The sequence below is a fragment of the Cricetulus griseus genome (genome assembly GCF_003668045.3).
Source record: "Cricetulus griseus strain 17A/GY chromosome 1 unlocalized genomic scaffold, alternate assembly CriGri-PICRH-1.0 chr1_1, whole genome shotgun sequence".
Classification (NCBI taxonomy): domain Eukaryota; kingdom Metazoa; phylum Chordata; class Mammalia; order Rodentia; family Cricetidae; genus Cricetulus; species Cricetulus griseus.
In genome coordinates, this window is record NW_023276807.1 from 103,353,247 (window position 1) to 103,375,940 (window position 22,694).

The following is a 22,694-nucleotide window of genomic DNA, read 5'->3' on the forward strand; positions in this document are numbered from 1 at the left end:
TAAGAATATAGCATAAGTTTAATATTTTACAAACAATACAGAAATTTCACAGTTCAGCTGGCTGGGAGTCAAAATCCAAGTATAGGCAATTTCAGTATTTGGTGATGGTCACTTTTGCATTCATAGCTCGAACCTTCTATGTCATTTAGTAGTAGAGACAAGACAGCTCCTTGAACCTCTTTTATGAGGGCAGATACTCGTGACCATTTGACCTCTATTCTTGAGTTTTTGCCATCATTCTATACACAATAGTCATAGTTTTCTCAGAAGTATTCATCTCAGGTCTGGGAAGCTGGTTCAGGGGTTAAGAGTACTTGCTTCTGCCGGGCATTTAGTCCCAGGACTGGGGAGGCAGAGGCAGGCAGATCTCTGTGAGTTCCAGGCCAGCCTGGTCTACAGAGCTAGTTCTAGACAGGCTCTAAAGCTACACAGAGAAACCCTGTCTCAAAACCTCCCCCTCCCCCCAAAAAAGATACTTGCTGCTCTTGCAGAAGTAGGTTTGGTTTCCAACACCCATATAGCAGCTCAAACTGCAATTCCAGTTCTACGGGATCCTCTTCTGGCTTCTGCTGGCATCAGGCACACACGTGGTGCATATACATACAAGCAAGGAAACACTCATTCACAATATATATAAAAATATATGTGTGTGTGTGTGTACATATATACATACATACATACATCAGAGGCAGGGACAGGCCAGCCTGGTCTACAGAGCAAGTTCCAGGACAGTTTCCAAAGCTACAGAGAAACTCTGTCTTGTAAAACAAAACAAAGCTAGTATGTATCTCACCATGGTATTCCCTGTTCAAAGCCTTCCATGGCTCTCCCAGATTTTCTGAATTAAACTGAAGCCAGTGTGGTGGTACACACTTTTAGTCCCACCATTTGGAAGGCAGAGAGGCAGGGGGATCTCTGTGAGTTCAAGACTACATATGAAGTTCAAGACCAGCCAGAATGATATGGTGAAATGGTGTCTGAAAAAAACAAAAACAAAACAAAAGCTGGGCATAGTGTTGCACACTTTTAATCTGAGCACTTGGGATGCAGAGGCAGGCAGTTCTCTGTGAGGGAGGCCAGCCTGGTCTACATATCGAGTTCCAGGACAGCCTCCAAAACAATACAGAGAAACCCTATCTAGAAAGAAAAACCAAAAACCAAAACAAAACCCAAACAAACCCAAATTAAAAATCCAACCACCCCAGCAACCAATCAACCAATCAGCAAAACAAAAACCCTCAAAACCTTATGGAGGTTTAAGATTCTGTAAATTCATTTGCCCTAAAACAGTGGTTTTGTATACACACTCCACTGGTACTCCGAATCACACCTGAGCTGAAATCTAGGCCTCGTCTCTGAAAACTGGAGTGGCTTTAGGCAACTTTCTTAGCATCTATGAACCTGTTTCTTACCCATAGAATATGGTTAATGTTACCTATCTGGGGAGTGCATGTGTGAATTGAGATATGACAGTAGGGTGACTGGTGCACTGCTGGACGAATGGTCATTATTATGTCATCTATTCACCTAGCAAATACTGGAGTACAGCATGTCCAGCCCCTTGACGGGATGGAGTTGGAATTCTGGGGAAGGAGGCATGCTCACACCAATATATCCTAGTGTCTTTCCCGGTGACACTCAAAAATTTCAACGCCATGCCAAAGTGCCAAGAACAGAAGAAAGCAAAGAGGTTCTGGAAGAAAGGAGGCATCCAACGGGCTCTTTAGGTGGAACAGGGAGGGAAGTGGCAGTCAGTCCATGAATGACACTGCCTACCTACGGAGTACTGAAGGAGGTCTGTCCGGGTTGGTAGCCTACCCGCTTTAATAGCAGGTTCATCCAAAACCTGTTGGGGTGAGGGACCTTCGTTCTAGTGGGAAGGTAGTCATTGAAACAGGGTTGATCACTTTGGGCTGCTCAGGTTTGGGATGAAGAATAGGTCAGGGTTGCAGCTCCAGCTCCACTTGGGGCGGGCATGAATAGGAGGCAATAAATGGACAGGCTCATGAATACGTCGCAATGCTAAACTCCACGGATAGCATTTGGTTCCACCACAGAACCGAAAAGGTACTAGTCTGGTCTCTTTATGCGTCTGCAGCGAGGAGCCCAGGGAAAGTCCCTTTGGTCCGGGTCCTCAAGGACAGCTGTACCTGGGGCTTCCAGGCGATCCTCAGGCCGTCAAAGAATACCGTCTCTATGCAGTGGCCCAGAGCTCTGGCCTGGATTGAGGTCCCCCTGCCATGTAAGTGAATGGGAACTGGTGAAAAGCCCCGCAGATGCCTTAAGGAAGCGCTTCTTTAAGTAGCGAGACTTTAAAGGGAACCGACAAGGAATTCTCCCTCATACTGCAGGCCTTGTTACCGCGGATCCAGAGAATTACCAGTCCGCCTATGCGGGCTCTCTTCACACTAGCTCGAGCATAGGCCAAGGTCACACAGCGGCAGGTGTAAGGGGCACTCTCGAAGCTGGACTAGGCAAAAGTCAGCGGGCCCGTTACGAACAGGGCAAGAACCTGACTCTGAGGTAGGAGGCCTTAGCAAAGGAGCCAGGAGACCGCCAGAGCCGGAACTGCGCGACCCCCCTTAGACCCCGCCCGCCTCCAGCTCCGCCCGCCCTCCGACTACAGAGTCCACAGGGCCGTGCGGCGCCTTACGTCACCCTTGTCCCCGCCTCCCCCCCTCCCCCGCTCTTCTAGCTGCGCGTGGCTCTACGGGAGTCGTGGTCCCGCCCCGCACGCCCGGGCGGAGCCGCGGGCGGCTGGAACTACAGCTCCCGGCGTGCCCCGCGCCAGGCGTCGGGGGCGGGGTCCCAGGCCAGGGGCGCGCCGCCCGGGAGGGCGGAGTGCGGGGGGCGGCCGCCGCGCCCCTCCCCCTGCCGCTGCTTCCCCCTCCCCCGACGTAAACTGGGATCCCTTTCCCTTGTGTCCGCCATATTGGACTCTAACTCTGGTCAGCGGCGGCGCGGCCCCGGTAGACTCGCGTCGCTCCCGCCAGCAGCCGCCCCTCCGCTCCGTCCGCCCGCCCTCCGCCCGGGAGGAGACCCCGCGCCGCGCCCCCCGCCGGCCGGCCGCAGCGCCGCCGCCGCCTCCGCCCGCCCGCCCCACCGCCGCCGCCGCCGCCGCCGCCGCCGCGGCCCGGCGCCCGCCCGCGCCCCTCCCCCCGCCGTACCACGCCAAGCGCGAAGCGCCGGAAGAACAAGCGCGGCGCGGCGGTGGCTCGGCGGTGGCGGCTCGGGCAGCAAGGCCGGCTCGGCGGCGGCGCTGCGCGGCCCCCCAGGCCCCGGGCCCCGGCGCGGCGGGCCTGCTGGGCGGCGCGGCGGCCCACGGGCCCCTGGGCACGGGCGCGGGCGGCGCCGCCGGAGGCTACTTCGAGGTAAGCAGCGGGGGGTCCGCGGGCGGGAGCGGCCACCGCCCCCTCACGAGCGGCTGGGAAGGCGGGCGCGGCCGGCGGATAACGGGCCGGCGGCTGCCTAGCTGACAGCTCCTCCCGGGCGCGAGCGGCGCTGAGGGCGGCGCCGGAGAGACCCCCGGGGCACGCCGCCTGCGGCCTTGGTGCTGACCGAAAAGTGCCCCCTAGAAGTTTCTGTGTGCCGCCTGACGCGCTGCGGGCGCGGCTGCCTTGCTCTCTCCTCCTGCTCCAGTTGGTTCTCGGGAGTCGCTGAGGGTCTCTTTCCTCAGGAGTGTGTAGTCGCGAGGGCTGGGGTAACTATTTTCAGTTTTACTTAGTCTAGCATGCATGCGGTCGATGGACTGCTGCCGCTTTTATTCTGCTTCAGAAGATAGTGCTTGTACGTGGGATGCAGTTGGCATGGTCGTTTCCACTGATTGGATTGGTCACTGAATGAATTTGGGTTTCTCTCAAGTTGAGTTCTTGTAAGGTTGTTAAAGCAAGTTACCATGTTTTAAAGACATTCACAATGAAGAAACCAACAGCTTTAGGAGTATTTGGGTGTCAAATCATGAGACAGATTTTTTTTTTTTGCCAGAGATTCAGAATATTGTGTTTGCGCAGTGTGTATTGAGAGCAGATAAATCGTTGCATGTGGCATGATTTTTGATGCTCATTTGTTGTAGGAAAGTGCAGTAACGCATGAGTACTTAGATTTTCCTTACTGCAGTTTTGGTGCAACTGTTGGAGCTTTCTTCTCATCGTATTGTTACATTTGTTTAGCATCTGGGATTCGGCCTTGGGCTTGAGTTTCCAGTTTGTCCTTTTCCACGACTCTGGACAGTAAAGTGAGTTCTAGTTTTAGATGAGGTTTTGCATTTTCGTTTTGGGACGTTGAGCGCCGGCTGCTTTTACTTCTGCTGGGAGGGAAAGAGTAGGAGGTTGGCCTATGCAAACCCTTCATAGAAATGTTATTAGTGATTGCTGGAGCTGAAGTCAAGTATACCCATTTCTGTACACTCAGTGAAGACTGGGTGGTAACAAATTAGAAGCCTTACTCCTTACACCTCATTCTAGGACTCAATAAAATAACAACTTATATTGGAATATTTACCTGAAATAACTGCTTTTTGTAGCTCTTCAAGCTCAGATAGCCTTATGCATAATATTAGTATTGTCAGGATTATTCTGTGTTGAACTATTATGCATCAAGAGTTTTGACCATAGCCCATCATTAAAAAAAAAAAAAAAATCATACACGGGCTGAAGAAATGGCTCAGTGGTTAAGAGCACTGACTGCTCTTGCAGAGGGCCCGTATTCAATTCTCAGCACCCACATGGCAGCTGACAACCATCTTTAACTGAAAGTCTGACACCCTCACACAGACATACATGCCCAAAAAACACCAATGCAAATTATATATATATATATATATATATATATATATATATATATATAGTTTTGTTTTTTTTTTGTTTGTTTGTTTTTGTTTTTCGAGACTGTCCTGGAACTAGCTTTTGTAGACCAGGTTGGTCTCCATCTCACAGAGATCCACCTGCCTCTGCCTCCCGAGTGTGTGTGCCACCACCGCCTGTCTAAATATAGTTTTTAAAAATCATACACAAGGACCCGCTGCCCCTCACTGGGAAGGACTGACAAGTCGGCATGGGTGTCCTGAGCGCCAGGACTGTCCTGAGCGCCACGCCATGTCAGGTTCTTGGAGCGTCTCTGCCATGAAGGAGGTGGTTCAGCAACTTGGGCTGGAAGCCGGGTTCAACTGTGTGAAGGTTTCCCCGGCAGCTGCATACTTGAAACAGTTCTGTCTGCAGAATGTTCAACATGACCCTCTCCTGACCAGAGTGTCATCAAGTACAAATCCCTTCAGACCCCAGAAAGTCTGCTCCTTTTTGTAGTCAAGTATCTTAAGGTTTCTCGAACCGCTTTTCATGAACCAGTGACTGTTCAAGAGGAGTACATCTGAAGTCTATACAAAAGCCTGTAACACGTGCCATAACACACAATCTTCTGCTTGTCACTTCTTAACATATACCTCTCTGAATCTTCATGGATTTCTGTCTCACAAGGTTGAACTATTTTATATACGCTAGCTGTAGCATACTATAAAACAGCATACAAAAAATGATACACAAAAAAGTTTCATAGAAGGATATTCCAGCATCTTCTGTTCTGCTCTGTTAGGTTATTAAAATACTTGTTCACAGATTTCTCTGCACTATCGAATTTTGACCTACATCATGAAAGACATTTGACTTTTATTGTATTTTAAATTTAAAGTATCTTCAGTTTAAACATTTTTTGAAAGTGTTTTAATCATATACAAGACTAGTCTTCATGGCAATAGGGCTAAAAATGTCCTTGCAACCCTAGAGATCTGTTTTGTTTTGAGACTGGGTCTCTCTAGCTCTTGTTGACCTGGGAAACTATGTAGATCAGGTTGACCTCAAACTCAACAGAGTTCCCCCTGCTTCTGCCTCCTGAGTGCTTTGAATAGAGTCAGCACCACACTCAGTTCCTTAGAGGCCTTAATGCCGCTCCAAAAATCCAGTTTCCCTACAGATGATGGTAAGCTCTGTGGGTGCCTTGTATGGCACAGCAAAGGTATGAACAACAATGTCATCAAGTAACAGTGTCGGCCTTGGTTCTGTGTTACTCAGAGAGAAGTCTTGAGGAGCATCCTCTATTCTCCACAGGTCGTCAAACCAAAAGGTGACTAAGAGAGAAGACAGTTGAAGGACTGTTTTTATCCTTAGGGAATCCTAACCACATTGCTGTACGTTCTGGGCACAGAATTGTAGGTTATGCCACCTTCGTTGAGACAATTAGGGCATTTGTGGTATGCTTAGCTTCTGTAAACAAAAAAGGGCAAAAGGAGATGGAAACCAGCATGTGGAATCATTGGTTCAGAAGTAACCTCTGGTATTCAGGGGTGTGTGTGTGTGTGTGTGTGTGTGTGTGTGTGTGTGTGTGTGTGTGTGTGTGTGTGTGTGTGTGTATTCTCTTAGACATGGTAACAGACCTGTGCTCCGGGTTTTTTCGAGACAGGGTTTCTCTGTGGCTTTGGAGGGTTGTTCTGGAACTAGCTCTTGTAGATCAGGCTGGTCTTGAACTCACAGAGATTCATCCACCTGCCTCTGCCTCATGAGTGCTGGGATTAAAGGTGTGCGCCACCAATGCCAGGCAGACCTGTGCTCCTTACAGGGCACCCAGATCCTAGGGTTGAGAATTAAATACATCAGTGGTGGGGCACTTTAGTCCCAACACTTGGGAGACAGAAGCAGGCAGATCTCTGTGAGTTCGAGACCAGCCTGGTCTACAAGAGCTAGTTCCAGGACAGCCTCCAAAGCCATAGAGAAATCCTGTCTTGAAAAACCAAACCAAACCAAAATAAAACAAAACAAAAAAAGAATTAAACAAGTCTGGTTGGTGATGGCACATACCTTTAGTCCCAGCACTGGAGAGGCAGAGGTAGGCAGATCTCTGTGAGTTGGAGACCAGCCTGGTCTACAGAGCAGAGTTCCAGGACAGGCTCCAAAGCTACCACAGAGAATCCCTGCCTGGGGGGGGGGGGCAAAAACCAACCAAACAAAAAGAATTAAACAAGTAATCGAAGGGAAGTATGTAGGCAGTGCCTGGTGGCAGTATGTAAGTGAGGTGTGATTGTGGCTGTTGTAGTTGAGAATGATGAGCTGGACTTTGTATTAGACATTCAGCTTCAGGATACTATTGATAAGTTTCTTTTTGTAATTGTGAAATGGAGAAATTGTCATTTAAAATGTTGGAATCAGATCTTGGACCCTAATGAGCTTGTGCAGTGGTTAGACTGCTCACTTTCAGTGAGGTATATGAAGAATAAATACAATTATTTTGCATTTCTATTTTGAGGTGTGATTTCCATAATGTTCATGATTATAGTAAATGAAAAGTATTGCAGGTATTTATAGCATAGAGCTGTTTTTGTAAAATACTGCATGCATATATAACTTTCCATAGGAAAGTCTCATAGAGTGTCCATAAAGACTTTGTGGTGGGCATTCTAAAGCTTATTTTCCCCCATGCTTCAAACTTTCAAACTTTTCTGTAGTGAGCCTTATTTATGGACCAGGAAGGTGAATGGTACTATTAAAACCTGAGACTGTTTTTCTGTTAGTAAATAAAACTAATGGAAGCTTTCCCCACCACCCTTTGGCACTTAAATGTTTTGATATTAGGTACAGAACGAAAGTTGTCTACATAATGAGAATTGTATTTTTAAAATAAGTATCTAACAAATAGAGAAAATACTTTAACTTATCTTGGTGTGAGTCTAAAGTTTTATACTTAATTTGCTTTTTATGATAACTAAGGAAAAATTTAAGTTTAACTATTTGGTTTCTAACTTCATCAAAGTCACCAGAAAGATGAAATGTTACCTAATGACAGGGACATCAGGCTTCCTGGACAGTCATCCTAGTTCTCTGCAACATTGGGGCATCCTCCAACTCTAGCCTAGAATGTTCACAGACTTTTTTTCAGAAGCAGGAAATTTTGAAGGACTGTCTTACCCTGTTTTGGTAAAGTTCGGCAGTTGCCTTTCCTTTGTGTCCTTGTCTAATTTGGACATCGTACTGTCAGCAGTTGAGGCAAGAGCAAGGTGTTTTTGTTTTAATTTTTTTCCCCACATGGATAGCTTTTGCCATAATGAAAACAAACTCTTTATGGAGTTTCTTCGATGCCCATTATATTCTCTGGAGTAGTGCTGCCAGGAGCAGAAGTGTCTCACTGTCATCAAAAGCCTTAGGTTATTAAACATATTAAATGCCATATTTGGTAGGTCTGTGAAGTGTTTGAAGATCATCTATCTAAATATATCCATTTATGACCTTGAGAACATACCTAACATGACTATAAGTTTGACTATTGTAGATGACTACTAATCTGCAGTTTTAAATTACACATTACATTTTAAAATGAGTTGCATAAGCACAATAACTCAAACGAGAGTAGAAACATACATACAGTATAATAAAATTAAATTTGTGTCAGTATACAAAAATCCATACCAATGTAAAATATTTCTTTTTGTTTGTTATTTGATTTTTGGAGACAGGATTTCTGGAACTCACTCTAGACCAGGCTGGGTTCAAACTCACAGAGATTCACCTGCGTCTGCCTCCGAAGTGCTGGGATTAAAGGTGTGCACCACCACCACCCAGTCCCAATGTAATATTTAGGACTAGTAGTTGCTCTTTTGGTTTAAAAATAGAATCAGTAATCTACCCTTTTTTTCTTATCATTTCTACATTGTATCCCCTTTTTTCCTTTAGAAAGAGATCTTTGAATTTTCTCACTATGACCAATAACAAATCTTCACAGTGTACAAAAGGATTATTCCACAGTACTCTTGGATCTGGGCTGTATGAGAAAGGTAGCTGAATGAGAACCAGGGAGCAAGCCAATAAGCATATTTCCTCCATGGCCTCATTTTCAGTTCCTGCCTCCAGGTTCCTGCTTTGGGCTCCTAGGTGACTTCCTTTGATCATGGACTGTAACCTGGAAGCTAAAATAAGCCCTTTCCTTTGGGCTCCTAGATGACTTCCTTTGATCATGAACTGTAACCTGGAAGCTAAAATAAGCCCTTTCCTCCCCTAAATTGTCTTTGGTTAATGGTGTTTATCACAGCAACAGCCTATCAGTACAAATGGTCCTCAAGGAATTGGTCTGTTTCATCTAATTGTTTGAGTTTGTGTGTAATTTATTATTATTATTATTTATTATGTGTGTCATTTGTTGGCATCAGTACTGTTTGACATTTGGGCTTCTAGTAAATATGCTGAGTTGCTGGACGTGAGCTGTTCCAGAAGTGGCTCTTACTTCTTCCTTTCATTCTTCTTGTGGTCCAACTTGATAGAGAAGCCCTGCATGGGCAGCTTTCCTTTATGTTGAGCTTTATCTTGGTCTTCGTGGCCACCCACTGTTCATCAAAGATGTGTAAGATGAGGCTATAAACATTAGTGCTTCTCCCAGTTCAAAAGAACAAGGGCAGACATGCAAGTATGGCCATGCCCACCATCATCTACTCACTGGTGCCCTGTTATCTGAGCTCTTGTAAAACTGGATGCTTTATAACTGATTTGTTATCCCTGGTCAGATGGCTTCAGACAAACTATCTCTGTTAGTGCCTTCTGGTTTGACATGGGCATACCAGGAAAGGGTAGTCACATTATATAACTGGGGATAGCATAAATTCACTCTTAACAATTCTATGTGCTGAAAAGCGAGGTGGAAATATCTCCTGTATTAAAAGGCAAAGTGCCTTGGTAGCCTTTGTGTTTTAGTTGCCTGTCATAGTTGTTGTTTGTGTCCTGGCTGCCCAAGACTTCCCTTTAATGTCTATTGAGGTCTTACTGATGTCACTCTCTCTAGTCCTTGTTACCTCTGTTATTCCTTATATTGGTATAATGCTTCTCATAAAATGAGAACATTCTATACCAAATGCGCTTAATACACTTAAGGTTTTGACCATTATATTAGCATCATGGATCACTGTTAGAGTGTCAGTTGTTTACATTGGATCTTGCAACCAGCTGTGACTTAAAACCAACTGCCAGCATTGAAGAGTTAGACCAAGCATCACTAGTGTAGGAAAAGATGGGGTTTTCAAGTTCAAAGTAGTACTGAGTACCTTATCATTTTGACACCATCATGAGGTGTCGTAAGTCAAACCAATATAAGCTAGAGATAATCTGTAATTTTCTTTTGTTCTTTTTCAGTGTTGGGATTGAATCTGGGGTCTTGTTCATGATAGGCAAGCACTTTATCAGTAGGCTGTATTATTAGCTCTTTGTAACTTGTTCTCTCTCTCTCTCTCTGTGTGTGTGTGTGTGTGTGTGTGTGTGTGTGTGTGTGTGTGTGTGTGTGTGCTCGCGCGCTAGAACCTTTCCTAATGTAATTTTTTCCCCCTATTTTTAGGTTCATTGACTTACTCTTTTTTCCCTTTTCTTCCACTCTGGTACTGGGGCTTGAACCTAGGGTCTGAGGCAAGGTTGTTAGTTTTTTTTTTTTGTTTTTTTTTTTTTTTTTTGAGACTTGCTATATAGCTGAGGATGACCTTGAATTTTGGATTATCCTACCTCCACCTCCAGTGCTGAGATTACAAGGCAAGCACCATCTCTCTTATTTTATTTGGTGCTGAGTACTGAACCCAGGGTTTTGTGAATGCTGAGCAAACACTGCCTGCTGAGCTCCACTCCAGCATGTGCCCAGGTCCGCCTCCTCCTCCTTCTCCCTCCTTTACCTCCTCCCTCCTCCGCCCTCCTCCTTCCTCTTCCTCCTCCTCTCTCTCTTCCTCTCTCCCTCTATATTTTATGTTCATTGGTGTTTTGTCTGTGTATATGTCTGTGTGAGAGTGTCAGATCCCTGGAATTGGAGCTGCAGATAGTTGTGAGCTACCATGTGGGTGCTAGGGGTTAAACCCAGGTGCTCTTCACTACTGACCCAGCTTTCCAGCCCACATGCTCAGGTTTTAATACACTTGTTATTTTAGTGTAATTTTAGATTTATAAAATGGGTACACCTGTAATTGTAGTTATATCTGAGCCAGAGGTAGGAAGGAGTATTGCTTGAGTTTGGAAGCCTGAGGCCAGCTTGGGCAACATACCAAAACTTGGCTTAAAAAAAAAAAGCTGGGAGGTGGTGCATGCCTTAAGTTCCAACACTTAGAAGGCAGAGGCAGGCAGATCTCTGTGAGTTCAAGACCAGCCTGGTCTACAGAGCGAGTTCCAGGATAGCTTCCAAAGCCACAGAGAAACCCTGTCTCGAAACACCCCCCCCAAAAAAAGAAAAAGCAAACAAAAAAACCCCAAAACATGTCTGAGTGCATGTGTATATTTATGAGGTTATTATCAGTATCTCCTTCAGCCAACTTTTCCCTTGTATCTCTTTTATCTTTTGTAAGAGAGTTCTAAGGATTGAACTCAGATCATCAGGCTTGCCAAGCAAGAGTTTTTACCCACTGAACCATCTCACTGGCCTGTGTTTTTTTATTTATTTCACTTTATTGTACATATGATGTATGTTTGTGTGTCCTTCATTTTATCACTTGAAGCGTGTGGGAGTAATTTTGTGGTGTCAACCCTCTTCTTCACCTTCATGAAGGTTATGGGAATGGAATTCAGATTTTCAGGCTTACGAAGCAGATTGAATTTTCTCTGAAGATTACTGTAAATGGCTCATTAATGGTTTTTAAATTTTTCCTTAAATGTTTTGTTTTATATGGATGGGTGTTTTGCCTGCATGTATGTCTGCACCATGTGCATATAATACCTGAGGAAACCAGAAGAGGGCATCAGATCCCTGGGGACTGGAGTAATGGATGGTTGTGAGCCACATTGGAAGAGCAGTCGGTTCTTCTTAATCTCTGTTATTTCTCCATCCACTAAGACTCATTAAAGTGTTAAGTGTGAATGCAATTTTCCCACAAAATTTCAATAAACATCAATAAATTTAGGTTTTATAAAACTTATTCAAGGGGGGGCGTTGGTGGTGCACTCCTTTAATCCCAGCACTCGGGAGGCAGAGGTTGGTAGATCTCTGTGAGTTTGAGACCAGCCTGGTCTACAAGAGCTAGTTCCAGGACAGACTCCAAAGCCACAGAGAAACCCTGTCTCGAAAAACCAAAATCAAAACAAAACAAAACAAAAAAACTTATTCAAGTCAGGAGGTGGTAGCATATGCTTTTAGTTCCAGCACTTGGGAGGCAGAGGCAGGCGGATCTCTGTGAGTTCCAGGCAGCCTGGTCTACAGAGTGAGTTTCAGGACAGCCAGGTGGTTACACAGAGAAACCCTGTTTCAAAAAACAAAGCAAAACGTATTCAGTGTGTATGCACTCAGGACCATGGTGTGCATATGGAAATCAGAGGACATCTCTTAGTACTTATTGTTGGTCCACTCTTTGCACCATGTTGGTTCCTGTTATCTGTGTGTGTGTGTGTGTGTGTGTGTGTGTGTGTGTGTGTGTGTGTGTGTATGCCTATATACTACAGTGCACCTGAGGAGGTCAGAGGACAACTTTCCGGAGCCCTTTCACTTTTATATGGGTTCTGGGGCTGGAATTCAGGTCATTAGGTTTGCATAGTAAGCATTTTACTGAGTGAGTCATCTCAGTGGCCCCAAACTTAACTGTTAATAGTTTGCTGAAATAAAATTCTCTCTTGAAATATTTGGAAGTTCTGCTGTAGGAAGTGGCCCAACAGAGCAGACTGTCCCCATTGTTTGCTGCCCAGAACTTAGCGTCTCTTCACAGTTTAGGGAATGTTAAGGGGTACTGATGCCTCTAGTCAGTGGTTGGTGTAGAGGAAAATATTAAAAGCCCCTAGCTAATGCCTTCGATGAATAAATTTCATATGCAAAAAGGTTTTAATTAAAACTTATTTTAAAAAATTTCTAAGTGTGGGTATTTTGCCTGCATTTATATCTGTGCACCATTGGTGTGCCTGATACTTAAGGAGGCCAGAAGAGGGCATTGGGTCCCTGGAACTGGAGTTACAGTTGGTTGTTAGTTGCCAGATAGGTACTGGGAATTGACCTTGAGTCATCTGGAAGAGCATTCAGTGCTCTTTACTACTGAGCTATTTCTCCACACCGTAAGTGGATTTTTGACTGTGTATGTTTAATCTCAGCACTCGAAACACACTGAGTTTGAGGACAGCCTGAGGGAGTTCCAGGACAGCCAGGATTACACAGAGAAACCCTGTCTCAAAAAACTAAAAAAAAGAGAAAAAAAAAGAAAGAAAAATAAACAAAAACACCACACAGAAGTACCATTTCTTTTTCTTTTTTCTCTTCCTTTCTTTTTCTTTTTTCTTTTTTTGCTTTTCAAGACAGGGTTTCTCTGTGTAACAGTCCTGTCTGATGTCAAGCTCACTGAGATCGGCCTGCCTCTACCTCCCAAGTGCTGGGATTAAAGGTTATGCCACTGCCGCTGAGCTGCATCTTTTCTTGTAATTGTCCTGTCAGTGTCTCATCTCTCCTGCCTTTCAGTTCCTGATAGCATTTATCACTAAGTAGTCCTTAATGTGTTTTAGTATTGTATTGCTGTGAAAAGACACCATGACCAAGGTATTAGAAACTTCCTTACATTTTAGAGGGTTTAGTCTGTGACCGTCATGGTGGGAAGCAGACAGGCATGCTGCTAAAGTTGAGAGCTTATGTCTTGATCTGCCAGGTAGGTAAGAGAGAGGTGGGGAGTGGGGAAGACCTGGGCCTGCAGGGCATGGGTTTTTGAAACCTCAAACCTCACTCCAGCAACATACTTCCTCCAACAAGGACATACCCACTTTAACAATGACACACCTCCTAATCCTTCCCAAACAGTTTATCAATTGGGGGTGCATGCAACTATATGAGCCTATGGAAACTGTTTTCATGTCCATAGGTTCTGTTGTCTGCTTTTAGTTAAATTGGTTCTCAGGATAGAAGCCATGGGTTGAAGACACTGCTAGTATAGTAAAAGCACATGGAACACTGGCTCATTGTGACTGAGCCCACACTTCCTTCAAAAGCTGCTCATTAACTGTGTGAAATATGAAAACAATTTAAGTAAAACTGAGAATCTACTTTCAAGGATTATTTGAAATGAAATGAGGATTTACATGGACTTTTTAAAAAAAAAATTTTTATGTATATTGATGTTTTGTCTGTTAGTATGCTTGTATGTTTGTGCACCATGTCCATACAGGATCCATGGAGGCTAGAAGAGGGTGTCACCCCTTTTGAACTGGAGTTACAGGTGGTTATGATTATCCATGTAGATGCTGGGAATCCAGCCTGGGTCCTCTGGAAGACCACCCAGTGCTTTTGTTATATTGTTTTAGCCTTGGCTATTCTGGAACTCACTCTGTAGACCAGGCTGGCCTTGAACTTACGGATCTCTGCCTACTTCTGCCTCCTGTTAAAGGTGTGGCCCACCACCACCTGGCTCACCAGTGCTCTTCACTGCTGAGTCCAATCCTGCCTAAAACCTTTGAGAGATTAGAGCAGGAAAGTGTAACATTTACAGTCGACAAAGCAAAAACACCTAGAAGTAAAATGCCACTCATAACTTTTGCAGCATTTCTAAAGTTAGTCTAGTTACTAGATTAGTGTTTTACAAAGTTTTGTTAAAATGGTTCAAAGTTTTTAGCCTATATTTCTGTTTGTTGGTGTTTGGTTGTAGTAGCATTTCTGACCGGTGAGCATAGGCAGAGAGCTGAGTGTCTACAACAGTTTTAAAAGATCTGCTGTACCCATCTCTGCTGGACTTCAAGACACGCCTCCAGTACAGATGTCTAAGCTCTCTGCTATAGAGTAGTAGAGCCAGTGTGCAACATCTGTCATGCCTTTCCAGAACTGTCAGACACAGTAGCCACCTGTCCTCTGCCTCCCCAGTGCCAGGATTAAAGGTGTGCACTACCACCATCTGTCAGAAAATTTTAAAGAAGTTTCTGAAAGTTAAAAAATTATTTTTGAGGGTAGACATATTCTACTGTGTGAATTTAAGCGTTCAGCAATTTATTTGTGATTTTTTTTTTCAGTCATACTGAACTGAAAGATCTTATAAAACATGTAAGACCAACATGTGAGGTGTGTGTGTCCTTACCATGATGACCAGAATTTAAGGCATGCCATGAGTTTGCCCTCAGAAAAATGTTCCAGGCAAGCTGGATGCAGTGTGGGGGCAGGTAGCCAGTTATGGTCCAGAACTGTAATGGAAGAGCATTAGTTCATATGTCTCTCATGATGAAGATTAGTCATAAAAGGTAATTTCGGATTATTGTTTGAGAGAATCTCAACTGCTGCTTCAGGCTCCCTATGTACTTGAGGTTGGCTTTGAACTCTTTTTGGTTTTGTTTTTTCAAGACAGGTTTCTCTGTTTAACAGCTCTGGCTATCCTGGAACTCACTTTGTAGACTAGGTTAGCCTCAAACTCACAGAGATCTGCCTGCCTCAGCCTCCCCACTGCTGGGATTAAAGGCGTGCACCACCACCACCCAAACTGGCTTTGAACTCTGTATCCTCCTGCCCAGCACCTCCTTTGTGTTGGGTTTATATGGTACATTACCACATCTGGCTTAATTCTATGTTTCTAATTAAAAAATATTTTTTGTTACTTATTATATGTATATGTATGTGTGTGCCTGAGCAGGTTAGAGGCATCCCCTGAAGTTGGAGTTAGAGGTAGTTGTAAGCTGCTTGATGTGGCTAGGAATTGAACCAGGCACTCAGGTCTTCTGCAAGAACAATACATGTTCTTAAATTACTGAGCCATATCTCTAGCCCCAATTATGTATTTCTTAAAGAGCTGTTGAAGCTCTTTACTTGCTATATAGGCCAGGCTCTCAGTAAATTCAGAAATCTGTCTATCTCAGTCTCTTGAGTACTGAAATTAAAGACATAAGCTACTACGACTATGCTCTTTTCTGTTCTGTTCTACTCTCCCCTGTCTTTCCCTCTCCTCCCACTTGCTAAGACAAGGTCTGGTTTTATATCCCAGGCTGGTTTTGAAAGTCTCCTCCTGTTTCAGCCTTTTGAGTACAGGAATTACAGGTATATGCCACTATGCCTGGCTATTTTCATAGTTAATTTCAAAAAGTTCTGATGTGAATACTGAGAATGTCAGTAGTGTATTGCATAAAATAAGTTAATTATAGAACGTTCTTATTTAGTGGAATAGTGGGATAAATTAACCTAAAGCCATGGCTTTGTGATATCTGTATAAAACATACAGATGGAGATACAGAGTAGCTAACATAGAGTAGAACCCTGTAAATATCTTTGGTTTTTTAAGGCAGGATTACTCTGTGTAACAGTTTTGGTTGTTCTGGAACTTGCTTTTGTAGATCAGGCTGGCTTCAAACTCACTAAGATTCACTCACCTGCCTCTGCCTCCCAAGTGCTAGGATTAAAGGCATGCACCACCACCGCCTGGCTCTCAGTAAATATTACCACATGCCATTCATGAATCTAAGACATTAAAGAAATTTATATAGTCACTAGTTATTTAATAAAAACTGAAGTTACACTGAGGCTGAGCAGTACTGGCATTGATTAATCATGTCTGTGTCTTAACATTTCTTTGGGGAGGAGGTATTGAACCATCTTGACTAGGCTTCAGGTTTAGGCCTTCTGACCAAAGTGCAATGCCCTAACCATTCCCTGGTCCCATTCTCCCAAGCACATGAGTAGGACTAAAGGTTGAGGTCAAGGAAGGAAAAAGGACATGATCCTGAATTATTTCATTTTCTCCTGTGGTACCCTTTGCCCAAGATGCTGAAAGCTAGGGGAAAGGGCTGTGGGGTCTTAACTTATTTTCACCTGAAAATGGAAGGAATGTATTGCACTCTCCTTGCTCTCTTCAGGCAAATTACGTGTATGTGTTGCCTTTTGGTATGCATGTGTGTGCACTGGAGCATTTATGCCCCCCCTCTATGTGTGTGTAATGTGTCCAGAGATAGGACGGACTGCTGACAGCCAGTCTATCTGAATCAGTGAACTTAGAGTTCAGTGAGAGACTGAAGAATAAAGTGGAGAATAATAGAAGACACCTGACGTTGATCTCTAGCCTCTACACAAACTCATACAAGTGTACATAAAGAGAACACATACACACAGTATCTCTTCCCACCCCCACTCCCCCCACCACAAAAGCAATGATTGGTATGGGAAGGCAGTAAAACAGCCCTCAGAACATTATATAAGCTCCAGAGTGGTGAGTGAGTGGTGGGGAAAGGTCCCTAGAGAGGTAAGAAGGGGGAAGAAGTCATCAGGGTGGTGCTTGAATCATCAAGCTTCTTGGACAGCCTTGTCCCAGCTCATAGTCTTGGGCTATGTTTGCCAGCCTAATGGGTTCATGGCTCTGAAATTGCTTTAGGGAGTCTGATGAAGGCACCTTTAAGTACCTCTAATAATGAGCCATTGATGTAGTTTTGTCTAAATGCATGGAGGATGTAAGCTCAAAAACTTGATGTCACAGTAAATGGAGCCCAGGTTCAGGGACTCCTAAGATGGTGTTAGCCTGCTTAAAGCACTCGAAGTGGTGCTGAAGTGGGTCCAGTTATCAGAGAAGATATTGCCTTACAAAGCAGTCTTATGCTGGCAGTGTTCAACCTGAATTCACACTCCAGTGTCATATGTCTAGGATGTTTTGATGTTAAAACAAAATTTAACCTTCAGCTCATCAAGTGAAAGCTTTCTTTTTCTTTTCTTTTCTTTTTTTTTGTGAAAGCTTTCTTAATGCTTGAAAAAACTATTTCTTTAAGATGGCTACTCATTAATTATAACCTGAAAATTCTGGTAGTCTTTGGTCTAGGTTTGCTTTTGCTTCCTGGATCAATTTCAGACTTGCTAATAATCTACTTAACTAAAAGGTTTTATTGGTAGGCCTGGAGACATGACTTGGTGGTTAAGAGCACTTGTTGCTCTTGGAGAGGACTGGGGTTTGATTCCAAGTACCCACCTAATGGCTCATAATCATCTTTAATTCCAGTTTCAATAAATCTGATACCTTCTGATCTCTGTGGACACCACACACACATACTTTCAGGTAAAAACTCTCATATGTATTTCATATATGAAATAAAATCAAAAATTTTCAGCCGTACATTGGTGGCTCATGCCTTTAATCCCAGCACTCGGGAGGCAGAGGCAGGTGGATCTCTGTGAATTTGAGACCAGCCTGGTCTACAAGAGCTAGTTCCAGGACAGACTCCAAAGCTACAGAGAAACCCTGTCTAGACAAACAAACAAACAAAAAAGAAATAAAATCAAAAATTTTAAAGAAGTTTGGAGTTTTGAGATGTGATCTTATTTGTAGCCTTAGCTGGCCTAGAACTCACTATATAAATATGTAAGTGCTCCTCCTGCCTCGGCCTCCTGAGTACTGGAGTTACAGGTATATGCCACCATGCCCAACAAATTTTGTTTCTCTTTAAAAACTTCATTAATGGAACCACCGTGACATCCAGCAGTCTCACTACTGTCTATATAGTTGCAAAGGTAAAGAAACCTTTTGCTTTTTAAAATTTTACTGCATAGCCTGAGTTGTTCTTCTTATTCACTATAACTCTCTTGTTTCAGCCTTCCAAGTGCTGGGATTGTTGGTATAAGCCATCACACTCAAAATAGTGTTTTGAAGAAGCTCCTTGCTCCAGTGTTATGTAGCCAGAATTTAGAGTCTGCTTAAGTGTCAGCAAACACATAAAGGAATTATGGAGCACAGACACTGGGTTCTGTTCAACTATACTCCCCCGCCCCAATCTGATTTACTTCAGGGATAGGCAGAGAAAGGCAAGCTCCACATGATCCCAGTCTTGTTTGTTTGTTGCTTTTTGTTTTTTAAGACAGGGTTTCTCTGTGTATCCCTGACCATCTTGAAATTTGTTTGTTGTAGACCAAGTTGGTCTCAAACTCAGAAATCCACCTGCCTCTGCCTCCTGAGTGCTGGGATTAAAGTCCAGTGCCTCTGCCGCCGCCACCACCAGGCCATGATCCCAGTCTTATGTGAAACCCAATGCAGTTAATCAAATGGACACTGAAAACAGAAGCTGGGGAGGGTAAGGAGAGGGGAGGTTGAAAGTGTCTGCCAAGCCAAGTTAGATAGTAGGAATAAGTTTTGGAGTTCTGTTGTACAAGAGGATAGCTATAGAGAGTAGTAATATACTACGAATTTCAAAAAAGTCAGAAAATTATCTTTTTTTTGTATTTTTATTTTTCAGACTAGCTTCAAACTCTATTGTCAGTGGTTCTCTCAACCTGTGGGTTGTAACCTCTTTGAGGTGAGCAATGCTTTCACTTAGGTCACATAAGACTATCCTGAATATCAGATAGTTACATCACTATTCATAACCATAGCAAACTTACAGTTATGAAGTGGTAACAAAAATAATTTTATGGTTGGGGGAGTCTAATGAAGGAGCTTAGTAACCTGTGAGATTAAGATATCCTTTATTAGATAAATGCCAGCTGAATGCAAGCCAGATTGTGCCAGGGGCAGCAAGGCAGGGAGGCCAGAAAGAAGGGGCTCCCATGTGCCTTGTCTGTCCCTTTAAACCCTATCTCGAGTCATCCTGACCTCACCTTGACCATGCCCATTAGGGAGTGGTTAGACACACCTGTAGCCAGCTTCTAGCAGGCGTGACTTACACTGTCCCCTACAATTCCCCTTTTAGTCTAAAAGAGGATTAAAGCTTAACAGTGTAAAGTATTCAAAATTAACAATCATAAAGGTGAAATGCAAGAAGATACAATAATCTGCTATGACACATCCTAACTATGTCTACATCAGCTAAACCCTAAAGTCATCTGAAAAGAGGTATCCAAGCCTGAACACCTCCTTCCAATCCCAACCATAAACAATAGTAAGCTATCCCTAACTAGGCTTACACTACCCTAATAGACAATAATGGGGGAAGGGAGGGTAGTATCCTCCAATTTACTTCCTGCTGGAATGGGACAGCGGTTGCTTCATGGGGTCCTGTGGGAAGAAAATGTTAGTATAGTGAAAGTCTCTAATGGATTATATCCAGTCCATGTTAGATGGGATTTGCTTGATTGAAGATCTAGGTTGAAATTCTCAACTTGATTGAAGTCAGTACCCGAAGCTCTGGTCGAAGTGTCAGTTGAAATGGAGTAAGTTGGATCCAGTGCAGTCTAGGAGGTATGGCCCAATTTCCTTCCGGGGTGTCCAGGGATTGCTGTCAGGCAGGTCTTCATTGGCTGTGTGGGACTCAAACATAAATGTTAGAGAAATGTTTGCTTGTACATATATGCATGCTGGGAAAGACAGCCATGGAAAAATAATGATTATGAGATGGTGTACACCTTGAAGGAAAGAGCCAAGAAAAACAAAGACAATCCCCAAATTCTTGTCTCACATTAAAGGGTCTCAACATTAGGAATGTTGAGAACCACTGCTCCATGTAGCTAGACACTGACCTTAAACCCTGGACTTCTGATATCCTGACAAGTGCTGTAATTACAAACTTGTAGCACTTTACCACACTCTGAAGACAGGATTTCCCCTAGTTCTTTTTTTGTTTGTTTGTTGTTGTTTATTTTTATTCGAGACAGGGTTTCTTTGTGTAGCCCTCGCTGTCCTGGAATGAGCTCTGTAGTCCAGGATGGCCTGGAATTCACAGAGATCTGCCTGCCTCTGCCTCCTGAGTGCTAGGGTTAAAGGCATGTACACCTACCACCTGGCCTATTCCATTTTTCACTTCTTTCTTCCCTTTTTTCCACCCTCTGTCTTCTTTCTCTTCGATGTTTTTTAAAGATCTTGGGCTCAAAAGCACCTTTTGCATGTTAAAGCAGGAACTACATCTCCAATCCTAGAAGGATTTGAGATACAGTAAACAAAATATATACTTGATACACCACCTACTGGAACATCACAGTGTATGTCACCTACTGAAATATCACACAGTGTGATACAGTAAATGTATACAGTGTTTTTAAGGGCATATAGTCAGTAGTAAAGTACTTGCAAATGGGAACTCTAGGTTGGGTCCACAGCACAGGAAAAACATTAAAAACAATAATTCTAGCTGGTTGTGTTGATGCATACCTATAAGCCCAGCATGCAGGAGACTGAGGCAGGATAGTTGCTGCAAATTTGAGACCTCAGGCTTGTCTTCATGGTAAGGTTCAATCTGAAACAGTTTCATTCACTTCATTTTTGTTTTCATCATACTGATCTGATGTGGCATGCACTCCTGGACTTGCTCTGTGAGTGCTAGTGATAGTAATTGGGCTCTCATGTTTGTGTGATAAGTGCTTTACTAGCTGAGTTGTTTTTTTCAGCCCTACATTTTGTCAGTTAAAAGGATGATTTATTGGTCAGGCAGTGGTCATATCCGCCTTTAATCCCAGACCTTGGGAGGCAGAGGCAGGCAGATCACTGTGAGTTTGATGTCAGTCTGGTCTACAAACTGAATTCCAGGACAGCCAGGACTGTTAAACAGAGAAACCCTGTCTCAAAAAGTCCATATAAACTCACTCACTCTCTCTCTCTCCCTCCCTCCCTCCCTCCCTCCCTCCCTCCTCCCTCCCCCCCCCCCTCTCTCCTCTCTCTCTCTCTCTCTCTCTCTGTGTGTGTGTGTGTGTGTGTGTGTGTGTGTGTGTGTGTGTGTGTGTGTTGCCTGTGTGTACACAAAGACTAGAAAGCCTCTGAGAATTGTAGTTACAGGTAGTTGTAAACCATTATGTGAATGACTGGGAACAGAACCCAGGCAGAGTGGCTAATGCTATTAACAATTGAGCCATCTCTCCAGCCGCCCCCCCCCCCCATTTTGTTATTTTAATGGTAATAAGTAACAGCCTTTTTTCTCCATGTCAGATGGAAAATGTAGTAATGTTGGCAATGAGGGTTGAAGGAGGTGTGTGTTACATAATGGTGTAAACACCTAATAATCACACTTCAGAACTGAAAAGGGATGACAACTAGTAGCTGTTTTGACTGGTGATTACTGTGCTCTAGGATGTAGACTTCAGACTCTGCGCTAAGTTCATAACCTATAGTATCTCAGCATCTTGTTTGACTCTTTGGCAATCCTGAGTAGATTTTTAAAAATATATTCATAAGTGAATGAAGAAGTAGACCAGGAAGGGCTAAGCACTTGCTGGGGGGTGAAGAGTGGATAGTGAGCTTCAATCACTCACTACTTTTATTCTAAGGGTTCTCTGATGAACCATAATTTTCAGTATTGATTTTTAAAAGTGTTTTCAGAGCTTATAAAAATGTCTGTTCCTCAAAAGAATGCATCCTACAAGGGAAAAAAGGCTTTTCAAGGTTGCACATGGTCCCGGGCGTTGGTGGCACATGCCTTTAATCCCAGCACTCGGGAGGCAGAGGCAGGCAGATCTCTGTGAGTTCGAGGCCAGCCTGGTCTCCAGAGCGAGTGCCAGGATAGGCTCCAAAGCTACACAGAGAACCTGTCTCGGAAAAAAAAAAAAGGTTGCACATGGCTTGTTGGGAGATGGAGTTAGAATTGAAATTTTAGGTTTTCTGGCTTCTAAGTTTCAGGCTCTAATATGGAGCTGTTGTGTAGTTTCCTCTTTCACTACTTCTAACATTCAGACTGTTGGTTTCCCCTTGGTGGTGACTTATACTGACATATAAGAAGCATTCTGCTAGTCTGTGGTTATTTATTCCAATACAGTCTTGATTTTATAGGCATTTAGAACAATGTAGGTACAAATACAGAACTCATGCTGACTAAATTTTGTTGGGCGAGGGACATATGGTTCTGGAGTAATGTTTTGTTACTTTTGTCTTC

The 22,694-nt window shown here is 43.7% G+C and overlaps 2 protein-coding genes and 1 non-coding gene across 5 annotated transcripts in view; 2 read left to right on the forward strand and 1 right to left on the reverse strand.

The window, feature by feature from the left end:
* Positions 1-3,285: 3,285 nt before the first annotated feature.
* The window catches only part of Fam193a (family with sequence similarity 193 member A), a 116,276-nt gene continuing 96,867 nt past the window's right edge, over positions 3,286-22,694 (forward strand). For 2 of the 3 annotated variants that reach the window (XM_027387176.2, XM_027387175.2), the window contains exon 1: positions 3,298-3,371. The gene's annotated coding sequence lies outside the window, so the exon portion shown is untranslated. Of the gene's footprint in view, positions 3,372-22,694 lie in introns of all 3 variants that reach the window. The other variant, XM_027387174.2, reaches the window with a different exon arrangement.
* LOC113832276 (guanine nucleotide-binding protein G(I)/G(S)/G(O) subunit gamma-5-like) lies at positions 4,923-6,643 on the forward strand. The gene has a single exon (XM_035453277.1). It carries the CDS (start codon positions 5,094-5,096, stop codon positions 5,298-5,300), a length of 207 nt encoding a protein of 68 aa, XP_035309168.1. The 5' UTR covers positions 4,923-5,093; the 3' UTR covers positions 5,301-6,643.
* LOC113832309 lies at positions 21,749-21,853 on the reverse strand. The gene has a single exon (XR_003479526.1). It is a non-coding gene; the product is annotated as a small nucleolar RNA U13 (small nucleolar RNA).

Coding starts and splice junctions, on each gene's coding strand:
- LOC113832276 (XM_035453277.1), top strand. CDS start 5,094: ATGTCAGGTTCTTGGAGCGTCTCTGCCATGAAGGAGGTGGTTCAGCAA.